The sequence below is a fragment of the Leucopleurus acutus genome, assembly GCF_964270905.1.
Source record: "Leucopleurus acutus genome assembly, chromosome: 11".
NCBI classification, from domain to species: Eukaryota; Metazoa; Chordata; class Mammalia; order Artiodactyla; family Delphinidae; genus Leucopleurus; species Leucopleurus acutus.
In genome coordinates this window covers 42825283-42848500 of record NC_139152.1, presented here as the reverse complement: position 1 = coordinate 42848500, position 23218 = coordinate 42825283, and the positions used below count along the sequence as shown (strand labels likewise).

The window sequence follows — 23218 nt, the reverse complement described above, 5'->3', positions numbered from 1 at the left end:
AACTCTCTTTGGAAAAAGAAGTGAATTTAAATTTAGTAATGTGGCATTACAGTCCTTGGAAATAAAATTAATTTTATACTGTTGTTCTGTCTAAAGGAAATGCACGATCCGAAGAGCCATGATTTATGCTTTTTTTCCAAAGTTCTTCTTCTCTTCCAAAGGGAAGGTTTTCAATGTTTCCCCAAAGGATGTTGGTTGGAATGGTGGTCCCATCGGAGGCTCCTTTAAAAAAAAAAAAAAGAGGAGGAGGGGGAAAATCAATTCTTTGGTCAAATCTGCTGGGAAGTGCTCTGTGCTTCTCTTAGAGTCATCATAATATTGGCATAGCAATGCCTCTTACAGGAACTGCAATAAAGAAACAATTTTCACTTTGCCGAACGCAATAATCCCCTAATTTATTAGACCACAGAACCCTATTTTCAAGCAACACCCATTAAAGTCCCTTGAGGCTGGAGGATCATGGAACCCACTTTAAGAAACACCGCCTTAGCCACCGGGGGAGGGGAGATGGGGCATCAGCCTTGCTTTCTACCCAATGGTTTTGAAATATTCATCATTTCTCCCAAGTGACAAAGGACAAACTATAGTTTCTACTTTTAATTCATTTCTCCAACAATTCCTATAATATTTGCTGTCTGATAAAGACATTTTTAATGAAAAGATACGTTCAAATTTGGGACCACACAGGCAGCACGATGTTCCTATTCACCTGCCACCTGTGCCTTTGAAGGGGCTGCTTCTGCTCCAGCCGTTCCCACAGCCTCTGGACCTCGCTCCCAGGTGCTGGAACACGCTGTTCCAAACTTCAGCCAATCACACAGCCCTGTCCTCTCCAACCAGCTTGCACACAGGAGAAAAAAAATGTGCTTTTTTTTTTTTTTTTTGCAAACCCATGAAGAGTGATATCTAAAGAACGGACAGTATTGAAAGCATTTGGAGTTACTGGATTTCCTCACAAAACCTCATCGTTGCTAAATCCAAAACGTGAGCATGACGATATCCAGCAGTCTGCTGACTATCCCCCTTAAGCTTTGCCGTCATTTCTCTAAAGCTTCCGTTCATGCCAGCAGCGTGTCCTATGATCGAACTCCAAAGTGCCTCAGCTGGGTCCTAGCACATTTCTGCGAGCTAACACATCTTTCACTCGAGAGAACTAAGGGGCTAGAATCCATTTATACTTTCTCCCTCCTCCCCACGCTGTGATCAAAGAAGAACTTTAAATTCAAAATTTTAATTCATTCAAAAATCGATTTCCTCATAGCCTTCTGTGTGCAGTGAATGGGACAGCAAAAATCCCTATCCTATTGGAGCTGACATTTAAGCAGATGGCTCAGGCAGAGAAGTTTCCAGCTAACGTGGTAGCTCTTGTCATGACAGCCAGTCCAAGAAGGAGGTAAATCTACTTTTAGCTGGGTTGTTGGGTTCTTTTGTTTTGGGGGGTTGTTGTTTTTTTCAAATATTTATTTATTTGGCTGCGCTGGGTCTTAGTTGCGGCACGTGAGATCTTCGTGGGGCATGCGGGATCTTTTTTTAGTTGCAGCATACGGAATCTTTAGTTGTGGCATGTGCACTTAGTTGCGGCACGCGGGCTCTTAGTTGTGGCATGTGGGCTCTTAGTTGCGACATGTGGGATTTAGTTCCCTGACCAGGGATCAAACCCGGGCCCCCGGCATTGAGAGCGCGGGGTCTTAGCCACTGGACCGCCAGGAAGTCTCAGCTGGCTTGTTGTTTTGCAAGGAAGGGATTCAAAGTCAAATAGGAGGGTTCACATGGGCTGTCAACTGTGGGTGAAGAGCTGCTGTCATAGTGGTGAGGAGTCCAGGCTGCTGTGGGGAGAGAGACCCTGGCAGAGAAATGCCCTAGGATCTCCCCCCGTCCCCGTGGAGGGAGCAGAGACCCGGGCTACGGACACCTCCATCACAGACCCGTGAAGCCTGGGGGAACAGACGTGCACAAGGCAAGTGACTGCAAGAGGAACACAGAAGGGACAGTGAGGTGAAAACGTTAGGGGCCCTCAAGTGGCACCAGGGACCGAGTTAGTTAAGTCAAGTCGCCTACACAGCTTGGAACCCTAACTGGATCCTTTGCTAAAATACATCTTCAGCCTCCAGCAAAGTTCAGTGTGATCTGGGCCAGGGGAGGGTGGCAGCCACGGACAGGGACAGTATTCCAGCAGAAGCTGTACCACTTTCTGGCCATCGGGGGATTCTTGGAGGAGAAGAGCATCAGGCAACAGAGGCTCCAGCCTGAGAGCTCCGGAGTCCGGCCCCCTAGGCATCCCTCTGTCCCCAGACACCGCTCCCCTTCCTGTGGGGCACGCCCCGTCCCACGCCCCTGCATCATCATTGCTGGGTTGCTCTCTGGTTGAGTGGAGCACATTCTTTGGTGGTTTCCTGAGAAAACGTACGAGAGAGGTGCATGTTCTGGGTCTCCGTGGAAGAGTTGGTCAGCCTCTCACTCATCGCCCCACCCGACCCCCAACCTTGGCTCTCACCATGGCCCCGGTCCCTGGGCCTCCTCGCTGTTTTCTCCTTAACTGTTTGCCCCTTCCTCAGGCTCCCAGCTCCTGCTGTTCTGTTGTCCAGAGGGCTTTTCCCCACTTACCTTTATTGCTCTTTCTCACGCCGGTCTTTACTCAAATGTCACCTTCCCCATGACCCCACTAAGTACTTCAACCTTTCCCCCGCACTCTCTGTGCACCCACCATCTTGTTATTCTCCACAGCCCTTCTTACCACTTGTTATGAATTGCAACCCCCAAAAAACAGATGTGTTGAAGTCCTAAGCCCCAGGACCTCACATGTGACCTTATTTGCATTGCAGAGGTAATTGGTCAAATAAAAGTGAGATCACACTGGAATAGGGTGGGCCCCTAATCCAATACGACGGGTGTCTTTATTAGAAGAAAGATATTTGGAGTCAGGTGCACAGGTGTCATGTGGAGAATGCCACATGACAATGAAGACAGAGGTTGGAGTTACGCGGGTACCAGCCAAGAAACACCAAAGGGTACCAGCAAGGCACGTGAGCTCGGAAGAGTTCCCGACAGATCACAGAGGGAGCATGGCCCGGCCGACACCTTGGTTTTGGACTCCTGGCCTCTATAGCTGTGTGGCTTTGTTATGGCAGCTCTGGGAAACCAATATGCCATCTGATATTCTCTGTTTTAAATTACCTGTGTTATTTATCATCTGCCTCCCCTCACAAGAATGCCAACAGCACAGCGGCAGGGACTTTTATCTGTTTTGTTCGTGGCTGCATCCTCAGGGTCTAGAGCAGTGCCTAGCACAGGTAAGTGGTTTATAACACTAGTGCAATGAATGAATGAATGAAACCTATCATGCCTCTGTACCACTGAAGACTGGGTGCGTGGCTGCCTCTACCTCTCCCTTCCCACCCCTGTATACCTTCTGTGAAGCATGGATGACCTTCCATCACATCACCCTTTAATGCAAGTCCAGTCACCTGCCATCCACCCTACCTGAGCTACCTGGAACTGTCCCATCTGGGTCAGCGTCAGGGCTGGACCCAGGGTCTGGCTGTCTTGGGTGCAGATGTCCCCCAGAGCATCTGTTATAATCTGAGGAGTGAGAACAAGTGGGAGTCAAGAAAGAGCCCTGGTGGTCCAGCGGTAAAGAATCCGCCTTCCAATGCAGGGGACGCGGGTTCAATCCCTGGTCGAGGAACTAAGATCCCACATGCCGCGGGGCAACTAAGCCTGTGTGCCACAACTACTGAGCTCGCACGCCTCAACTAGAGAGAGAAAAACCCTCATGTCGCAACTAGAGAGAAGCCCGTGCACCACAACAATAGATTCCCACATGCCTCATCGAAGATCCCATGTGCCGCAACTAAGACCCGATGCAGCCAAACAAATAAATAAATAAATAAGTCTTTTAAAAGAAAGAGCCCAGGGCCTGGGGCAGGGGAGCAGCCTCCTTCACCCGCAGGGCTGAGGGCTGAGCTGGAGGAATAGAAGAGGAGCAGAAAGGGAATCAGAGCTGGAGGGGATCAGGGCTGAACGGTTCAGGACAGAGGCTGTGACGATGTCAGGTGGGCAAGGGCTCTTGCTGTTGGGTGAGGCTGAGACACGCGGGTGGGTGGGTGGGTGTCCCGAGAAGGGACACGAGACGTGTAACTGAACACTCGGATAGAGACTGCCAGGGGCGAGTCCAAGCTGGGGGAATGCCTGACAGGGACCCCCAGGCCTGAACAGGGGAAAGAGGCCAGCTGGGCAACGGGATGAGGAGGGTCAAAGGCCCAGAAGACAAGGTGGAGAGCAGGCAAAGGCGACGAGAAGAGGGAGCAGAGACCCAAGAGGGCGGCAGCTTGGGGACCTCATTCTGGACTCCATCCTTGGAGCAGTGAAAACCCATGCTGGCAGGTGGCGATGGGGGCGTCCAAGAGGGAATGGCTCGACAGTCTACTCCTTTTTTTTTTTTTTTTTTCGGTACGCGGGTCTCTCACTGTTGTGGCCTCTCCCGTTGCGGAGCACAGGCTCCGGACACGCAGGCTCAGCAGGCCCAGCCGCTTCGCAGCATGTGGGATCTTCCCGGACCGGGGCACGAATCCGCGTCCCCTGCATCGGCAGGCGGACTCTCAACCACTGCGCCACCAGGGAAGCCCAGTCTACTCCTTTTTAAAAGACCGCTCTGGTGCCCATGGAGAAGGGGTGGACTGAGAAGCACTGAAGGACGTGGGGCTGTGGGAGAGGTGAGGCTGGTGACCAGAGATGGAGCAAAGCTTTCTAAGGGGTACAATGGACCCCATTCGGTGATGGGTGGCTGTGCAGGGGAAGGAGGGGGTGACTCGAGGACAACTGCTGGGGAGGAGGTGGTCCCCTCGCAAGGACGCTGCGCCCGGAACAAAGGGCTTCCTCCCTGACTTCCGCGCTCCCTCTCGCTCATGAAGCTCCCGCCACACCAGCCTCGTTTCAGTCCCTCAGACAAGCCAATCTCACTCCCACAAGAGGACCTTTTGCCCCGCTGTCCCTCTGGCAGGAACACTGTGCCCCAGCCCTCAGCCTGGCTAGATCCTCGTCTGCCCAGGTCTCGACGCCGATGCCGCCTCCTCGGAGACGCTTTCCCTGACCACCTCCACCTACAGTCGGCCTGCAGGTCTCCGCCCCATTGCCCTGCTGTGTTACCATCTGCAAATGACCATTTGTTCACACGTCCGTCAAACAACCCCGCCCACCAGCACGGGGGCTCTGTGGCGGGGTCCCTCTGTCTCATTTACCACGTATTCCCCAGTGGCTGCCAGCGGAGCTGCTGAGGAAATCATCGCAGAACGGACCGGTGCGTTAACGCGGCGTTCAGGACCCGGGTTAGGCTGGGGCTGCAGCTTTCAGAGCCATGGCATACAGATGGCGATTTAAGCTCCAGGAGAGCGTGGGGCACCCAGGGCAAGAGGGCAGGGTAAGAGGAAGGCGTCGGACAGTCCTGAGACGCTTGGCATGCAAGCCCTGGGCGAGGAGAGAGGAGGTGCTGGCACGGGACCCTCAGAGAGAGGTGAGACTGGGACGAGGCAAAGCAAGACCTCCCCAAGGGCTTGCGGCTGGGAGCCAGGGAGCCTGGATTCAACTCAGGCAGGAGCTCCAGGGACCTGGGGCCCATTCCCTGAAATCCACATCACCTCGGGGGTTCCCCAAAGTTGGTGTTATCCTTACCCCACTTCACTAATGAGGAAGAGGGTCTCAGTTACCCAGTGAGTGGCGGACCCAGAGTGTGGACCCACTATTGCAATGGAGACCACGGTTTCAGCGTCTCCCCTCCACAGCACCAAGCTTCCTCCCGAGCTCTCACGGCAGTCACGGGGACAGCTGTGAAGAGGAGAGGTCGGCAGCAGGTTGAGTGGCCAGGAGAGCAGCTGAGATAAGAACTGAAAAGCAGGTTCAAGCAACCATCCGGGGGTGGATCGTGGCCGGTCAGCGCCAGTGTAGACAGGAGCCAGGCTGGAGAGGAGGGAGTGGGAGGTGAGGACGCAGGAACGGCAAGCGGGGGTAACTTTGGAGGCGTTTGACTCTAAAGATGAAGCAAGACACAGGGTAGTAACTGGAGGCGCCCTGGGTGCACAGGAGGGTTATTTTAAGGTGGAAGAAACCTGAGTATTTTGAAGTTGGAGCCAGCAGAGAAGAAGTGGTTAAAGGAGCATTAAAAAAACTAAAGCGAAGGGGGTGAGGTGCAGAGGTGGAGAGAGCTTCCAGCGTGGCGGAGCATCCTGGTGCCTCCTTTCTGTGAGAAGCAAGAGGTGAGGGCATCTGAGCAGAAAATGGGAGATGAGGGGTAGGGTGGGAGCAGGGGCAGAGTGGAGAGTGGGCGTGGTCCGCAGTAATTCAGCAGAGCTGCCCGAAGCCGCAAAGGGTCCTGTGCGGGTCTGGTGACCATTCTTGGCGCCATCAGTCCACCCGGGGGTGAGGTGTTCTTTGGGGGCACTTGGTAGGCATCCAGGGCTGAGGTTGTGCCAGGAGGGCTCCATGCGAGGAGTGAGGTCAGGCAGTGGGCAAATGGGATTGGGGCAACGCACCACGGAGTCTGACCTGGAGGAGAAGGAAGTGGGGGTGGGGAGGCGCTGAGGGATAAGGAGGAAGTAGGGACAAATGAAAATGGTGAAATGCACAGAGTGAAAGAATAAAGGTGTGACATAGAGCACAGCAGCATCTGAAGTAGGGACTTCACAGACGGAGTAGTTTCCAGCCGTGTCAAGGTAAACAGAGGAACCGGGTGTGGGAGATGAGGCTCAGCCCTCCGGGCAGGATGCGGGCCTCACAGGATCACTGCAGCTTGGAAGGGAAGCACAGTAGCCACGGAGTAGGATGAGGTCTTCCGTGTGTGTGCTTTGTGTTGTTTCGTTTTGCCCAGGTGAGCCGTGTGTGTGTGTGTTAGAGCATTCACACATACAAAGGAGTAGACTATAGAATGGAAACCCATCCCTCTCCCTGCAACGGCTTTGCCGGCCCAGAGGGACCACGTTCCCCCTTTCTTCTGCATGGGGGCTCCTCCCCCATCATGCAGGCTTAGGGTGGTGGTGGGGAGGGGTAGCTCAGGGAAGCCATGTGGTCCAGAAAGAAGCCTTCCGCCCTCCCTCCCTCCAGAACTGCGGGGGGTGGGGGGGGGGCATGGACATGCCCCAGTTCCAAAATCCTTTGTTTCCCGACTCCCCAAATAGCTGGCTCCCCGGCTTCCCTCCCACCTCTCCGGGCGCCCCTCCTCCACGGCCCACCATGTCCTCTCACCCTGCCCTTAAGGGGTGTCCTGCTTGGCCTGCTCCCTTCTCCCCCCAACCTGGTCCCTTCCCACAGCTCCATCTTCTGCCTCTAGAGTCACCATGGCCTGGAAGCCCCCCTGCTGAGCCCCAGCCCCATCCACTGATTACCACCTTGGACGCCCCCAGCGTGCTTCCAACCCAACACACCTGAGCTGGACGCATCACCGCCCCTCTGCCTGCGGCGTCCCCATCTGCAGCAGCCATGAGCCAGTCTATGGGCGCCCAGCCTCTGTTCACCCCAGGACTGAAACGGGATTAGATTTGGTAAGGCGACAGCCCGCTCCTTTAGGCCTTGTGGTTTGGGGTGTCTGAGTAGAGCACATGACCAAGGCTTAGGACATTCCATACTGGCAGCACAGTACCTCTGGGGTAACACACAGTCACAGCTGCTCCCAGGGTTTGGCCTGAGGGACCTGGGACCTAAGGGACCCTAACCCCGCCTCTTTCATGATAGATATGAATCTGAGAGGCCACGAAGCCAACATCCCCTCTTCACATGGAGGCTGAGACTAATAACAGGCACACTTACTGTGCCAGGCTCTCTACACATGGGGATCTCATTTCATCCTAACAAAACATGTACTAGCTCGGCCCCACTTTTCCCCACTCCGAAGAGGAGGGATTTGAGCCACGAGGGGTTAAGCACCTTGCCCAGGTCACACAGCTAGAGAATGTGGTACCAGCTTTCAAATCCAGGCACCTGATTCCAAGGCCTTGCTCTGACCACTAGACCACCCTGTCAGAGGCTGACAGACCAACCAAGCCACGGGAGGCATAGAGGCCAGGCCTGCTGTCACTGTCAGACCTGAGTCAGGGCAGACCTGAGGCCAGAACTGCCGCTAGCCTTTGCAGTTACGTGCAGTATAAATTCCCCTCTGCTCAAGCCAAATATCTTTTGGGTTTCCTGTAAATTCAGACCAAAAAAGTCGTAACTGATAACACGGCCCCTCAGTGGGTGGCAGGCATCACCACCCGCTCAGTAATTCAGTCCAAGAGCTGGGGCTTCGTCCTCCCTGTTCCCTCTCCTTCATCTCTCACATCCAACTAGTGACCAAAGCCTGAATCCCAAACATCACTTGGATCTGTCCCCTTTTCTTTCCACCCCAGTCCAGGCCACCATTTTTTTTTAAATAAATTTATTTATTTTATTTATCTATTTTTGGCTGCACTGGGTCTTCGTTGCTGCGCGCAGGCTTTCTCTAGTTGCGGCAAGCAGGGACTACTCTTCATTGTGGTGCGCGGGCTTCTCATTGCAGTGGCTTCTCTTGCTGCGGAGCATGGGCTCTAGGCACGCGGGCTTCAGTGGTTGTAGCACGCGGGCTCAGTAGTTCTGGCGCACGGGCTTAGTTGCTCCGCGGCATGTGGGATCTCACCAGACCAGGGCTTGAACCTGTGTCCCCTGCACTGGCAGGCGGATTCTTAACCACTGCGCCACCGGGAAAGCCCTTTTGCTGGGTTTTGATCACAGCCTCCTTGCTGTCTCTCTACCTCCAGCCTGCTCCCACCCACAGACTTACCCCCCATTCCCTAAGATCCAGATCTTACCACGTCACTTCCCGGCTTAAAACCCTCCAGAGCCCTCACTGCCCCCAGGGTAAATTCCACTCCCATCCAGGCTACCACCCCTCTGGTCTCCCGTCCCTTCACACCCAGCTCTACTTACCTGCTTCTAGGGTACCACCAGCCCCACACGCCACTGCGCGTCTGCCCCGAATGTTCTTCCTCCCCTTCTTCGCTCCATGAATGCCCATTCAGTACCCCTTCCTCGACAAGCCAAGCCAGTCACTCTCTGCTCTTGGCTCCGTCCACACTGGGCACTTCTCATTGTCTGTGTTAGCTTCAGTCTTTTTTTTTTTTTTTAACAAACTTACTTTTTTTTTTTTATTTTTGGCTGTGTTGGGTCTTCGTTTCTGTGCGAGGGCTTGCGGCAAGCGGAAGCCACTCTTCATCGCAGTGCGCAGGCCTCTCACTATCGCAGCCTCTATTGTTGCGGAGCACAGGCTCCGGAGGCGCAGGCTCAGTAGTTGTGGATCACGGGCCCAGTTGCTCCGCGGCATGTGGGATCCTCCCGGACCAGGGCTCGAACCCGTGTCCACTGCATTGGCAGGCAGATTCCAAACCACTGCGCCACCAGGGAAGCCCCTAGCTTCAGTCTTGTAAGCATCACTCTTTACCGGACTGTGAGGTCCTTGAGGGCAGGGCCTCTGCCCCATTCATCTCATCCCCAGCCCCAGAGCCGCCCGGCACAGAGCAGTCACTCAATAAACACTCATGGAAAAGATGAATAAACGAAGTGTTCCCAGGAACAGGGTGGGGAGTGGGCGGTTCTATACCTTTTCTCGGGGAGTGGGCGTTCTATACCTTTTCTCTGGGAGTGGCCAGGTTCGGAGGAAAAAATAACAACGTCACATGATGATCACAGCCTTTTATCTACAGACAAGCACACTATATATTTGATCCTCCTGCCATTGTTGCTTCCATTTTATGGATGAAGATACTGAGGTTCATGGAGGTTTACAGCGTAGAATTCAGTGCACACGCTCACAAAATCCACTCTTTTTTTGAGGCATAAGCTCTGGCCAGACTATGTTCTGTCAATAGGGCAGCTGAATGAAGACGTGTTATTGCCCACACTGGCCACAGGGGGGCAATCGATTGCTGGCGTGAGAGTCACTGCCCCACTCCTACCCACCCTTGGAAAGCTCTGGATCTGGGTGTGGAAAGGGAATAGCCAGCACTGAGGAGGGACCAGGGGAGAGGGGCCATGGCTGGGGTTTGCTATTTCAGGATCTGCCAGAAACAGTCCAAACTGGAGCGGGGCCCGGGGGCTACCGCTAATGCCAAGAGTCAGGAGCTGGAAACATAGACCGTATACCCCAAACTTGCATTACCAGCATATTTAATAACAAGCCGCAGGAAGAGATGGGGCAGTGATGGGGCACTGTTGGGGCACCCAAGACCTTCAAATGGGGGACAGTGACCCACAGCCCTCAGCAGGGACAAGTCACTGGCCTGTCAGACCACGGCCACCCTGCATCAGAGATGGGACAGGGCCCAGCAGGCAGGGGGCTGGTCAGCGTCTGCGGGCACTGAGCATCCTGGGGGTGTGGCCTCTTCAGTGCCCAGGACACACAGCAGTTGCCCGGGGGCCCATTCATTCCTGGAGCGCTGACCTCCCAGACCCACACCATGAGCAGTTCAGGAGGTTGGATAGAGCAGATCAGAGGCAGCAGCTGAGTGCAAAGATCCCAAGTTGAGGTCTCACGACAATCCAGGTTTCTCCCAGGCTGTCGTCTGCACCGCACATGGATCAAAGGTAGCAGGAGTTCCCCGTACAGCCAGTGCGCTGGAATGGGAGCTCTCTGGGAGACAGACCACACAAGGCTTGGGAATCTGTAACAGACAGCCACCCCGTCTTTGCTGGGAAGGGAGCCAAGGAATGACAGACCTTTCCAGCTCAGAGTGAAACTCAGGGGCTGGAGGAAGGTTAAGTCAAGACGTCCACCCACCTGTGGCCTCGGCGTTTCCATCAAGGACAGCACAGGCTAATGGAGCTTGCTGGTGACCAGATGCCTGGTCTCACTCCACGGCACTCAGACCTACAGCCATCCCCCGCCTCTCCCTCCCAGCCGGAGCCTGAGAAATGCCATGACAGCAGCACCCATTTCCCAGTTTTCTACATTATTTTCCTCCCCACTCAGTCTGACAGCCTTGACCAAGGTCAGAGTTCCACAGCAAACATCTCGGTATCTTTCTCCAGGAACACTGAGGTCTCCAGCACATGCCACGGGCCAGCTACCCAAGCACTGAGCTGAAGGGATAGCAAAGGCAGGAAGTTGGATGAAGAAAGCCTTTGCCTACCCCATCTTCTCTCACCCCACCGGGACACCCCCAGCCCTGCCTGGGTGTGAGCAGACACCGTGATGCTGGGGGCACAGTCCGTCCCTCCATCAAATCTCTCTACGCCTCTAACACCACCCAGACTTGAACCCAAAGGCCAACCCAAGTCATCACCTTGACCTCCGATCCCTCTGCTCTGTCCACTTGGATTTTTTTTCCATAGGTGTATATATTCCAGCTGACCCTCTGAGCTCACCCGCACCCTCAGGTTCGGGCCAGGAAAGCTTAGTCCAGCTGGTTGGGGAGTTGCTGAGGTACCTGGAAGGCCATTCCCAGCAGGAAGAAGGTATCTAGCAAGGCTGCCGGGAAGTAAGGATGGGAAGGAGGACACGGAGCGGGAGGGGGGAGTTGAGGTTCCAGTCCCGGAAACCATATGACAAATGTGGTGTGAAGGTTCATTCTTTTGGGAAGAGAGGCCATATTCTGCATCAGCATCTCAAAGAGTGGTGAGAAATCAGGGAAAGAGAGGACAGAGCAAAGAGGGCAACCCAAGGGGTCCTTCTCACTCAGGGATGCCACCCCACCCCCTGAGCTCGGAACCAAGCAGGAGCCCCGGGGTCCAGTTCCAGCTCTGTCATCCACTTGAGCATGTCACTTTCTTCTCTCTGAGCTTCCTCATTTGTAAAGTGAAGGGTTCACAGCAGAACTGGAGACTCTGTCCCAGATGGGGAAAGAGAAAAGAGCATAGTATGGAGATGGGAGAAAGGATGGAAATGCAGCAAATTCAGCAGAACTTATGGGCAAGGGGGTGGGCGAACCTGGACACAGTAAAGAGAGGGCGTTCCAGCCCCTCCCCCAGGACACAGCAAAGGGAGGTGGGGAATGTCCCCGGGCTGGCCCGCCTCCCTAAGGCCAGGAGCAGTCACAAGCGCGCGCGCGCGCGCGCACACACACACACACACACCCCTGGCCAGCCCTCTCTCCAAGGGGGTGGGATCAGCATGCCTGAGGTGAGAAGTCCACAGCTCAGCAAGGCCAGTGTGGCACAGCTGTCCGGGATTAGCACCAAATCCTGGGCTGCTCTGTGCAGGGATCACACGTCCTCAGCCTCACAGCTGCACCCTGCCCACTCCGGCCCCTCACCCCTCATCGGCCCCTCCTCTCCAGCACTCACTCCCTTCTCAGAGAGAAGCTGGGACCCTGCCTCTGCCCTGGCAGGCAGGGGAGGGGCTTTAGAGTGGGAGGGGCAAGAGAGGTCAGAGGCACCCCTGGTGAACAGCTCCACCCACAGAAACCTGGGAATCCCTTGGTACACCACTGAACAGAGGAGACAGACACAGAAGGCTTCCCTCGCCAAACCCTATGGCTCTGCCCAAGGCAGCCTTGGCCTAGAATTACCTTGTCTTTAGGCCACCCAGGCCCTTCCCTCCAGATGGTTCCTGTCCTTGGAGAGGCAGAGGCAGGAGGGCCAGATGGAGCCCCTACAGCTGGGAACCCTCAGTCCCAGCTTCCTGGAGCAGCGTGCTCCTGAGGCCCCCCAGCTGTTAGGAATCTTGTCACCTACCCCCCCACGCACACCCCAAAGCCCCTTGCTCTGGGCCACACACGTCCCCCCACCTGAGCAGGGGCTGGGGGGAGGAAGCCCCAGCACACCTCCCCATCCCCCAGGGTCATCCAGGCTCCTGGCTCTGCCCTAAAACTCGATCCACACTCCCATCCCTGCCCCAAGAGGGAGGCCACAGTGAGGAATCATACCCAAACCTCTCTCCGGGGAAAAGGCTTCCTGAAGGAGAGGACGGGAGGAAGCAGAAGCCGGGGGCCTGGGCTGGCTGAGTTCCTGTGGCCATGGCTCTCCCCAGCCTCCCAGTGGGATGGGCAGTGCTGGGATGACACAGTTGGGCCTTAGCACCAGGTGGGGCTGGCGCAAAGCGGGGTGGCGTGGGCGCAGGGAAGAAGGGCTCCCCCGCACACCGTGGCCCCCCCAGACTCCCTCTTCTGTGACCCGCCCCGCTTCTCCCTCTCCCGCAGTTACACAGTGACCTAGAAAAAGGCCGTGGGTCGGGGCGCCACTGGGCTGGAGAGACGACCGGGAGACGGAGGGAAGGGCAGCCTCTCCGCTCAGATCCCGGCACCCCTGGGATAGCCGCCGGCCCACCCCGTGGGCTTCCAGAGCTGGAACGGGAGTCGCTGAAAAGCTGGGTCTGTGGCTGAGCGCAGAGAGCCCGGTCAGTACGACGGTTTCCAGCCCCTGCGCCCCCACTCCCAAGGCGCTGCGGCTCTCATCTGGGCGGGCTCTCACCTGTGTGTGTGCGCGAGCGCGCGCGCCAGCATCGCCGGAGGGCTTCCCGCTGAAGCCGTCTGGCGCTGGGGGCCGCTCCCTCGAAGTCGGGCGTGGAGTCCGCGGGCCGCCGGGGGGGCCGCGACCCCCGAGCGCAGCCGGACGCGCCTACGAGTCATCCTCGCCTCCACTGGCGCCGCCGGGCTCTCCCTCCCGGGACGCGCGCAGCTCTCGGGCCAGCAGCGCCGTCAGACCCTGGGCGCGAAGCAGTAGGCCGGCGCCCAGGAACAGGAGCCCGCAGAGCACGAGCAGCGACAGCACGCCCAGCACCGCCGCCTGCACGGCGCGCGGCCCCTCGGGGGGTTCCGGCAGTACCCCCGACTGGTTGCAACAGGAGCTCAGCCAGGCGGCCCGGGCTGTGACGTCCGCCTGCGAGCCGTTCATGCTTCACGCCGGCTGCCCAGATGTGCTGGCGACCGCCAGATGTGCGGGAGCCCGGGGCCGGCGGGTGGGCGGCGGCCGCGTCAGGGAGGGGCCCAAGGGGCGGATCCCAGGCGCCGTGCGACCCCACCCCCTGCGTCGGAGCGTTCAGGCCCTTTTTAGACAAAGGGCTCCTCCAGTGTAGCTATGGCCCAGAATCCCAGGGCCGGTGTTACTTCTCGGCTCAAAGGCCCACACAACCACGCACGCACCCAACCGGCCAAACCCAGGAGTCCTGTCCCCAGGGCTCTCCCTCCCCCTTAGCAAAGGTCAGGAGATAGCCCGCCCTCAGAATCCCGAAAGGATCTTCCAGACCACATCCCAGGTGCTGGCTAGGGCGCTGCCCCCGCTGAGCGGGACACAGGACAAACAAGGGCCATCCCCACTCCTGGGCTTTCTGTCCCTGGGCCAAAAAGGTCAATACTGCTAGGTGGCCCAGGTGGCCACTGGGACAGGAGGCAAATAAGCAGCCTCTAGACCCTTAGTGATCATAGCCTTCATCGTGCATCATCCCCTTGGCAGCCTCCTGGGGCCGGACAAGCGGCCAGTGCCTCCTTGGTCCCAGGGGAGGGAGATGGAGGGCAGGAGGACTTTAAGGCCTGCCCCCATTCCTTTGCTCAGGCCCCAGAGGTCAAGGAGAGTTACAGACCAAGGGGAAAGCATAGATCTGAGTCACCAGGGCTCCTGTCCTGACCTTGAGTAAATCAGTCCCCTACCTCCGGGAAATCACGCCACCAAAAGGGATGGAGATGTTACTGAACTGCCCACTACGGGAGGCTTGCTGCCAACTGGGTGTCCCACAGCCAAGCCAGGGCGGGAGACTGGCGCAGAGCCTGGCTGCAAAAAAGTAGAAAGTCTGGGGAAGCTGGGATGGAGGAAAGACCCTCCCGACCAGGTCTCCTGAGAACTGTAGCAACCCTGAGCTCGGTTTAAAACAAAGTCGCTGTCGGCAAACACCTGACTCAGCAAACTCCCCGGAAGGGATGAGCTGATGGCCTCTAGGAGGAAAAGAAGGTCCCCCAGACTGCAGCAGGCCAGGTAGGGTCACACCTCATCAAGGACTTGCTGAGAATTGGCCTTCCCCATCTCCAAACCCCTGAGAACCTCCTGAGTTCTCCAACTCCCCAGTGCCCCAGAGGTCAAGGGTAGGACGTCAGAAAACCCCTCATGAAACAGCGCACGGCCAAGAGTGGCTTGGGGTGAGAAAAACGTGCAAACACTTCCAGGCCATCCTGGTGCCTAACTGCTCCAGGACCATGGACAAGACCCCCAGCCCCTTTCTCCCTTAGCACAGCTGCTTATGCACTGCTCACTTAGTTTGGTTAGAACTGGCACCTATGTAACAAAAAGCATTGTAAAACATGGAAGACTAAATCAATGAAAAGCACACAATGGAGTTCACCGGTTTTGAGCATGCTTGCCTAGAAATGAGTGAGTTACCAATGTCCTAACAACTGGCGAGGGCCAGCCCAAACTGGAAGAAGTGTTACCAGACACCAGTCTTAAGCTGGCCAATCTCTCTCCAGAGAGAGAAACACCAAATCACATGAGCTCTCTGGTGCAAGTGGGGGCCTGTGTGTGCTCTATGAAGACAGAGGAGATATTCTTTGGGGTCACCTGAAGGAAGACCAGATAATATAAAAGGCAGGGATGTCATACCTTCCTTAGGAAGGGAGGGGAAATAGCACAGTCATATCCAAAAGCAGTAGGTCCTGATCTGTGCCCTCATTCATGGGACTGACCATGGCCACACCTGCTTATGTCAATGTCCAACAAAGTACAAAATCAATCAGCTTTCATCTATCTTTAATCCCATCCGCCCACTCCCCTCATCTTGGAATAACGCTCTCAACACACACGTGTGTCCTGGCAGGTCTGCTATGAAAGTGATAATGTTTTGGGCTTCCCTGGTGGCGCAGTGGTTGAGAGTCCGCCTGCCGATGCAGGGGACACCGGGTTCGTGCCCCGGTCCGGGAGGATCCCACATGCCGTGGAGCGGCTGGGCCCATGAGCCATGGCCACTGAGCCTGCGTGTCCGGAGCCTGCGCGTCCGGAGCCTGCGCTCCGCAATGGGAGAGGCCACAACAGTGAGAGGCCTGCGTACCGCAAAAAAAAAAAAAAAAAAAAAAAAAGTGTTAATGTTTCAGGCCAGAACACCAGCCAAGGTAGAGATGGCTCAACCCAAACTCACATTCTCAACTTTATTCACCATCCTAGTGATGTCCTCTGTACAGCGTAGGAAAGGGGACCCCCACCAGGGGCGCGGAGAGACAGTGTAGGCCGGACCTGACCATCAGTGAAGGTGACAAGGATGACCAGAGACTGGCAACCACACACCAGGAAGCCAGGGGTGGCCCTTCCAGATCTCATCAAGGACCTGGAGCGGGTTCCAGAGCCCCAAGGGCTAACAGGGCCTAACAGTACGATCCCCAGAAGCCAAGGTCCGCAAGCCATCAAGGAGCGCCCGAGGCCCCAGCGACACCTAGAGGGCCAGGGTGTCTTTGATGAGCCTGCGCATGGTGGTGGTGACGGAGGAGCCCAGGGCATCGGTGATTTGGAAGGAGATCTTGTAGAGGTAGGGCTGCACGTCCCGCAAGCCTGTGTCAAACACGTTGTCCACCTCCGACTGCGTGGGCATCTTGGGCAGGTACTCGTGCCGGTTCATCACCTCTACAATGTTGGTGATCTTCTCGCAGAGCTTCTCACCCACCTTCTCCCGGCAGATCTGCCGTTCCTGCTCCGTGGCCAGGGCCACCACGTGCACCTTGACCGTCCACACCTCCCAGGGGATGCACTCGTCTGAGAAAGGCCAGCGAGACTTCTTCTTCTGATAGAACTCCAAGGACATCTGGCCCAGCCCATCGCCCCCGGAGTTTCGCAGAGCATCCTGGGGAAGGAGGAGCAAGAGTGAGCAGACCAAAGCCTCCGAGGGGCTCTCGCCCTGAGGGCCTGCTTCCTATGCCCCAGGGAGCTGCTCTCCTAGCTTCTTCAGTCCCCCGGGAGGGCAGGGAATGAGACCCAGAGAGTAAAGGATTCGTGTGAAGCGCCACAGCCAACTGCCGGCCTCAAGCTGAATGGTCCAAGCAAAGTCTGTGCGCCCACCCAGCTCCTCCAGCTTTGCTCGGAAGTGAGGTTTTTAAGCACATATTCTGGGCCAGGCTCTTTACACACGCAATCCTTCTCGCTCCTCTCAACAACTCTGTGCGGCAGGTATATAACCTCCATTTGACGGAGGCAGAATGAGGCTCAGAGACACTGGCAAGTTACCTTGCCAAAGTCCCAGGCCAGTGGATGACGGCGCCAGGGTTTGAATCCAGATTGTCTGATTTCAAAATCTTTGCCTTTCAACTTTACAAGAAGGACCTTCCTTCTCCTTCCACAACCCCGCCCCTTTGGCCCCCATCCTTCAGAAGGTTCTCCAAAATCACCTTCTCTCCAACGTCTCCTTCTCCCCAGGCCAATTAAGCACAATCCTACCTCATTCACTTAATGACAACCTAAACTCACAGCCTCTAAAGAAAAGCCCAGTGATCCTTAAATAGAGAGACAAAAGCCAAGGAATCGAAGGGGAAGGACAGACCAGACCTGGAGCTTCTCCCTCCTCTCCTCTGAGAAGCCAATGGGGCCACCTGGTCCGATAAATCTGCCTGCCCCCCCGTGGGGTGCGGCAACCCCACACTCCTCCTAATGCAGCCGAGACCCTAAAGCACCTTTCCATCTGAGTCCGGGCCAACCCAGAAGGTAAGGATGCCTCCCTCAAGTCCTTAACTGCCCATCAGGAATAAGTCCTCCTTCACGAACAAACCAAGCTCGTGTGCCCTCAGCTGACAGTAATAACAGCTGCCACTTCTGTAACGCTTCCTGGGTGCAGGCTGTGAAGCACTTGACATATCTGACTCATTTAATCCTCACGGTGCATATACCCCATGAGGTGGGCACAATTTTCATCCTAATTTTACGCACAGTGAAACTGAGGCTGGGAGGAGTGGAATCACTTGCCCAGGGTCACACACTTGCTGGGTGGTAGAGCCTGGCTCGAGTCTGTGCTCTAAGAGTCCACTGTGCTCCCCGTGCCGCTCATAGGCATCTGGAGGACAGAGGGCTGAGTACCGCTGCCTCCCTTTGAAGGGGGACTGGGAAACTCTTATGAACTTGCCCTTTCTGGCCTTGGAGGGATGGAAGGGGGGAGCCCACTGTGGCCTGGGAGAGGGTCCACCCCCTGCAAGGATCACACCTCTGTGGAATGGAAGTCAGACAGACAACCCTCCTCCTCTGACCTCAGGGAACACCTTAAGAGAAATTCCCTTGGTTACTTTAAAATTTAAAAATATGCACTCATCGGGGCTTCCCTGGTGGCACAGCGGTTGAGGGTCCGCAGCTGGGCCCGTGAGCCATGGCCGCTGAGCCTGCGCGTCCGGAGCCTGTGCTCCGCAACGGGAGAGGCCACAACAGTGAGAGGCCCGCGTACCGCAAAAAAAAAAAAAAAAAAAAATGCACTCATTGAAATAGTGAAACACTGCAACACTGAATGAAGACAAACTAAAAATCATGCCTCCATTCCCACCCCGAGGTGACCAACATTAGCAGAATGGCGTGTCCCATCCACCTTTCCCCTCACCCCTACAGGCACACACAGACACGTGCCACGCTGCCCGAGAGACACTCCACTTGGATGCCCACTGCCTGAGCCCAGCATCCCTCCCTCTCAGGGAGTTTCACATAAGAAAGGCCCAAATGTGGAAGCAGAGCAGAGGGGTATCAGGAGAGAGAGCTGCAGGGTCAGAGAAGGTCAAGAGCACAGGGGCAGCGATCACCCAGGGGCCCTGACCGCCAGCACCCCGAGGGCTTCCTGCTCTGCTTCCTTGTACTTTTACCGGGTCCCCTCACCTCCCCGCCCCCCACCACGCCCTCCTCACCCACAGAAGCTCTGAAGGCTCCTCTTCCTCAGAACCTGAAAGGACCCGACAAGTACCCCCAGGAAGGGCGAGCTGGCCCAGCAGCAGGCCGGGGCGGGGTGGGGACGACACTCAGGGGCCGCCTGCCGCCCACCGCGCCCCACCTTACCCTGAACTCCCCGACGACCTTGCGCAGGGCGCGGTCCAACTCCTCAGAGGAGACGCGCACGTAGGTGAAGTCGATGAAGTCGCAGTCGACGTCCTGGGTGCCCACGGTGCCGATGGAGTAGGTGCCCTCCTTCTTGTAGTGGAACTTGCCGGTGCTGCGGTGCAGGAGCACCGTGTGCAGCACGGCCAGCATAGCCTCCTCCACCTGCCGCCCCTCCACCGACACCTCCAGCACCTCCGAGCGACAGTTCATCTTGTAGCCGGTGGCCCACGCTGGGGTCGGGACGAGAGTAAAGACGGGGAAGCTTCGCCCCACCCGGGGACCGCCCTGCAGAAGGAACCATATCAGATGTGGACACCTTCTGCATGATCTGCGTGTCACCTGTTCACCTCCTTCCAGGCCCAGCCCAGCCCAGCCCCTGACGCCGCAGCCCGTCTGCACTGCGCAGCACATGCTGGCAGAGAATCGCAGACTCTCGGGATCGGAGAAGAGGAGAGCCTCAAAGTTACCAGTCCAAACACCCGGCCCAGGCCTGAAGTCCATGACGGTGTGCAGTGCAGGTTACGGCAAATGCTCACTGTGCAACACCTATCAGCCCCTGCCCTTGAGAAGCTGCCAGGATGGAGGAGAGACAGGCAGGTAAACATTACCAGAGTGGTGAGGCTACACGGTGGGAATAGAAGAAAAGGAAGGTTGGAATCTGATTTCCTGGGATCTTGAATGACCAGATTAAGGCATCTGGACTCTGTCCCGAGGGCAGTGAAGAGTCACTGCATCGCTGTCCAGCACAGAATCTGTGCAGCAGAAAGTGAACTCTGGTTGACAAGCAGAGAATGGCTCGTCGCTACTTTGGGGTCACAGACTGCTCTGAGAAGTCAGTGAAAGCTAAGAAGACTGGACTTGAAAACCTGACTGACACATACACAGCAAATCTCACGTTTCCATCCACAGACTGAGGTAAAAACTTGCCAATTTAAGGCAGAAAGGGCTGGGCAAGGAGGCCAGTTAGAGGCCACTACAACAGTGACAGTTACAGAGACAGTGCAATGGGGTATGGGAGAGTGAAGTACAGAGTGTGGGGTTTTCACGTCCAAAGGGCCTGGGTCTGAATCCCAGCTCTCCTATATCTTGCTCTGTGACCTTAAGCAAATCATTCAACCTCTGAGTCTATTTTCTCATCTGTAAATTTGGATCGTTATGAGGATGAAATAAAATAACACATGTAAAACACAGCAGAACAGTGGTTAAGAGCAGTGACTCTGGGCTCCCCTGGTGGCGCAGTGGTTGAGAGTCTGCCTGCCGATGCAGGGGACACAGGTTCGTGCCCCGGTCCGGGAAGATCCCACATGCCGCAGAGCGGCTGGGCCCGTGAGCCATGGCCGCTGAGCCTGCGCGTTCGGAGCCTGTGCTCCGCAACGGGAGAGGCCACAGCATTGAGAGGCCCGCACACCGCAAAAAAAAAAAAAAAAAAAAAAAGAGCAGTGACTCTAAAGCCGGACGGCCTGGGTTGGAACCCCGGCTCTGCCAACTGCTGACTGTGTGATGTGATCATGGACAAGCTGCCTCACCCCTATGTGCCTCAGTTTCCCCAATCCATAAAAAGGGCATATTCACAATAACTACCCCGAAAGGGTCATCTCAAGGACAGGATGAGTAAGTATCTGTAACGCACTTAATGCAGTTCCTGACAAGTAGTATTAGCTGCTATAATTATTTCATTGTCATTGATGAGAGATGACGCAAGGCTACAGGACAGGACTAGTAGAGAGAATGGGAATGAAAGAAGAGACTTGAGGGCTTCCCTGGTGGCACAGTGGTTAAGAATCCGCCTGCCAATGCAGGGGACACGGGTTCAAGCCCTGGTCCGGGAAGATTCCACATGCCACAGAGCAATGAAGCCCATGCGCCACAACTACTGAGCCTGTGCTCTAGAGCCCGCAATATAAAACTACCGAGCCCGTGCGTCACAACTACTGAAGCCCACGTGCCTAGAGCCCATGCTCTGCCACAAGAGGAGCCACTGCAATGAGAAGCCCACGCACCGCAACCAAGTGTAGCCCCTGCTCGCCACAACTAGAGAAAACCCACGCGCAGCAAAGAAGACCCAACATAGCCAAAAATAAAATAAATAAATTTTAAAAATTAAAAAAAAAAGAACAGACTTGAGAACCAGAACTTCATCAGTAACTGAATATGAGCCTAGCAGGAGAGGGTTCAGCCTACACACCTCCCCTGACAGAGAATTCACTACCTCTCCCAGCAGGCCATTCCGTCTTTTCAAAGCTCTACTCAGTGATTCCCTCTATGGAAGGAATCTCTTAGTGCTTCAAACCACTAAACTTAGTTTTGATATCAAGAGCCACACACAGAATAAGTCTCACCTTTTTTCCACAAAGGAGCCTTTCAGATATTTAAAGGCAACTCTTCCATCACCCCCTTACCCCTCCCCCCCACCCCATCTACAGGTTAAAGGTCTCCAGTCCCCATAAACATGCCAGCTTGACATCACATCTTATCTCCTCAAGTCTGGCAGCTCTCTTCAAAGTGCATTGGTTTGTCTCTTTGTCCCTGAAGACAGGGCAGCAGGCCATGGACTGCTCAGAATCAAGCTGGCTCTCTGCCTCTCACTTGGCAATCAGCCCAGGACTACCTGTATTATCAGTTATCTTTTCACAGGTGTTAATCTTGATTGATCTCTCCAACTAGGCAGACGATTCCTTGAGGGCAGGGACTGTATCCTAGTCATCACTGGAATCTCAGTATACCTGATTCCTAGTACAAAATGACTGCTCAATTCATCCTGATGCAGGAATTGTTGCTGGGTTGGTTCTCTAGTCTAACTCCATCCAGCAATTTCCCATCTAAAGATTCCCAGCTCTGGTCCAGCTCCCCTTTCTTCCACAAACCCCCTCTTGTATCCCCCGCAGGCCATCCATCTCTTCACTTTTGGCCCAAACCCAGGCTCTTCCCTCATTCTCAGCGCCACTCCACTCCTTCAGGAAGTCATTACTAACCAACGTCAGCCTCCTTCCCAACGCGGCCACCTTTGGTCTGTGATGAGCTTCTCTGCTCCCTCTCCCCCGACCCCGGTGAGCAGGGGACTTCTCCAAGGCAGGGCCTGGGAAGTCTCGTCCCTTCGGTGCCCCCAAGGCCCAGATCTGCAGAGCACAGGTGCAGAGGCTGACTGATGCCTTCTCTGAGTCAGGCCGGAGCCCAGGATACCCCCATCCTCACCTTATGCAGAGAGGCTGGAGCGCGGGTCCCTCAGGCTGGATCTTGCCCTTCCTCCTCCTCAGGCGCAGGTAAGCCCTCCGCAGGTGCGATCTCCGCAGGTACGATCTCCGCAGGTACGCCGCAAACTCCGCGCGCCCGAGGAGCCGCAAGAAATGGGCTGAACGCAAAAACACACAGTTATTCGGCTCCGCATCAAGAAACCCCGGCCGGACGCAGGAAGGACTTCCCGTCCGAGTCGCGTTTCTCCAGCCACCAGTCCCGGCGAACCTCCACGGTCCAGGGCTACGCGGGAGGAGCGGACTCCTCCAGGTCTCGGGAGCGGCGCCCCGCGCCCAGCCTGGCCGGTCCCGGGAGTTCGAGGCGCGCCCGCGCTCGTACAAGAGAAGGGGGCACACGGCTAACACGGCCCCCCACCTCCCCGAATCCCCGTCCTGGACCTTCGGGCCACGCAACCGCCCTCCCCGCGGGCGGCAGATCACCTCGGCAGGAGGCGGTGCCGGCGCCGGAAGCCCTGACCCTCCTCTGCGAGCCTGGCCGGTCCCACCTGCTCCATCGGCCTCCGGCGGGGGCGCGAACGGAGCTGGTCGAGCCCTGACACTAGTGCAGCTACCCAGATCGTTCTACCTCCACTCCAGAGGACAAAAAGAATCATACGCTGCTCTATAATTTGAAATATACCTGTTTCTGGGTTATCTGTCAGCTTTTAAGATTTGATGGTAAGAAGTATCTCCCTCATTTGGACGAGTCCATTCACTCCCACCACCGAGGATGTTGTTGTGTTTCGGCTGGAACAACTCACTTCCGCCATAGAGATTAGAGGGAAGGAGGGGCCTGATGGGCTCTGTGCTGCCTCCCTTGGCCGAGAGTAGTCATCGGCGGCGAGCCACCCCTGGAACGGAGCCCCAAGTCTGGGCTCAGAGGCCTGGAAGGAGCATCGATCCCCCCAGATGAGGGGCATGCCATTTGGAGAGGTGCCCTGGAGATGAGCTCAAGCCAGTGTTCTGAGTGAATGGCAAAACTTTAGCTTGTTCAATGTGCACGATGGACAAGATCCCTG

General features: G+C 56.0%; 2 protein-coding genes across 2 annotated transcripts; both read right to left on the bottom strand.

Annotated features, from left to right (window-relative positions):
• Positions 1-13551: 13551 nt before the first annotated feature.
• On the bottom strand, positions 13552-13827 carry SMIM41 (small integral membrane protein 41; the record flags this gene model as incomplete). The annotated part of the gene is made up of 1 exon (XM_082849236.1): positions 13552-13827. The coding sequence occupies one exon, from the start codon at positions 13825-13827 to the stop codon at positions 13552-13554; it is 276 nt and encodes a 91-aa protein (XP_082705362.1).
• A 2248-nt stretch (positions 13828-16075) lies between these two features.
• On the bottom strand, positions 16076-22611 carry ATG101 (autophagy related 101). The gene is made up of 4 exons (XM_082850334.1): positions 22429-22611; positions 22162-22318; positions 18928-19254; positions 16076-16750 (listed from the first exon to the last, which is right to left on the bottom strand). The coding sequence occupies exons 3-4, from the start codon at positions 19177-19179 to the stop codon at positions 16346-16348; spliced, it is 657 nt and encodes a 218-aa protein (XP_082706460.1). The 5' UTR covers positions 19180-19254; positions 22162-22318; positions 22429-22611; the 3' UTR covers positions 16076-16345.
• Between the last annotated feature and the right edge of the window lie 607 nt (positions 22612-23218).

Coding starts and splice junctions, on each gene's coding strand:
- ATG101 (XM_082850334.1), bottom strand. CDS start 19,179: ATGAACTGTCGCTCGGAGGTGCTGGAGGTGTCGGTGGAGGGGCGGCAG. Junction 16,751..18,927: donor AGGTCGTCGGGGAGTTCAGG/GTAAGGTGGGGC, acceptor CTCCTTCCCCAG/GATGCTCTGCGAAACTCCGG.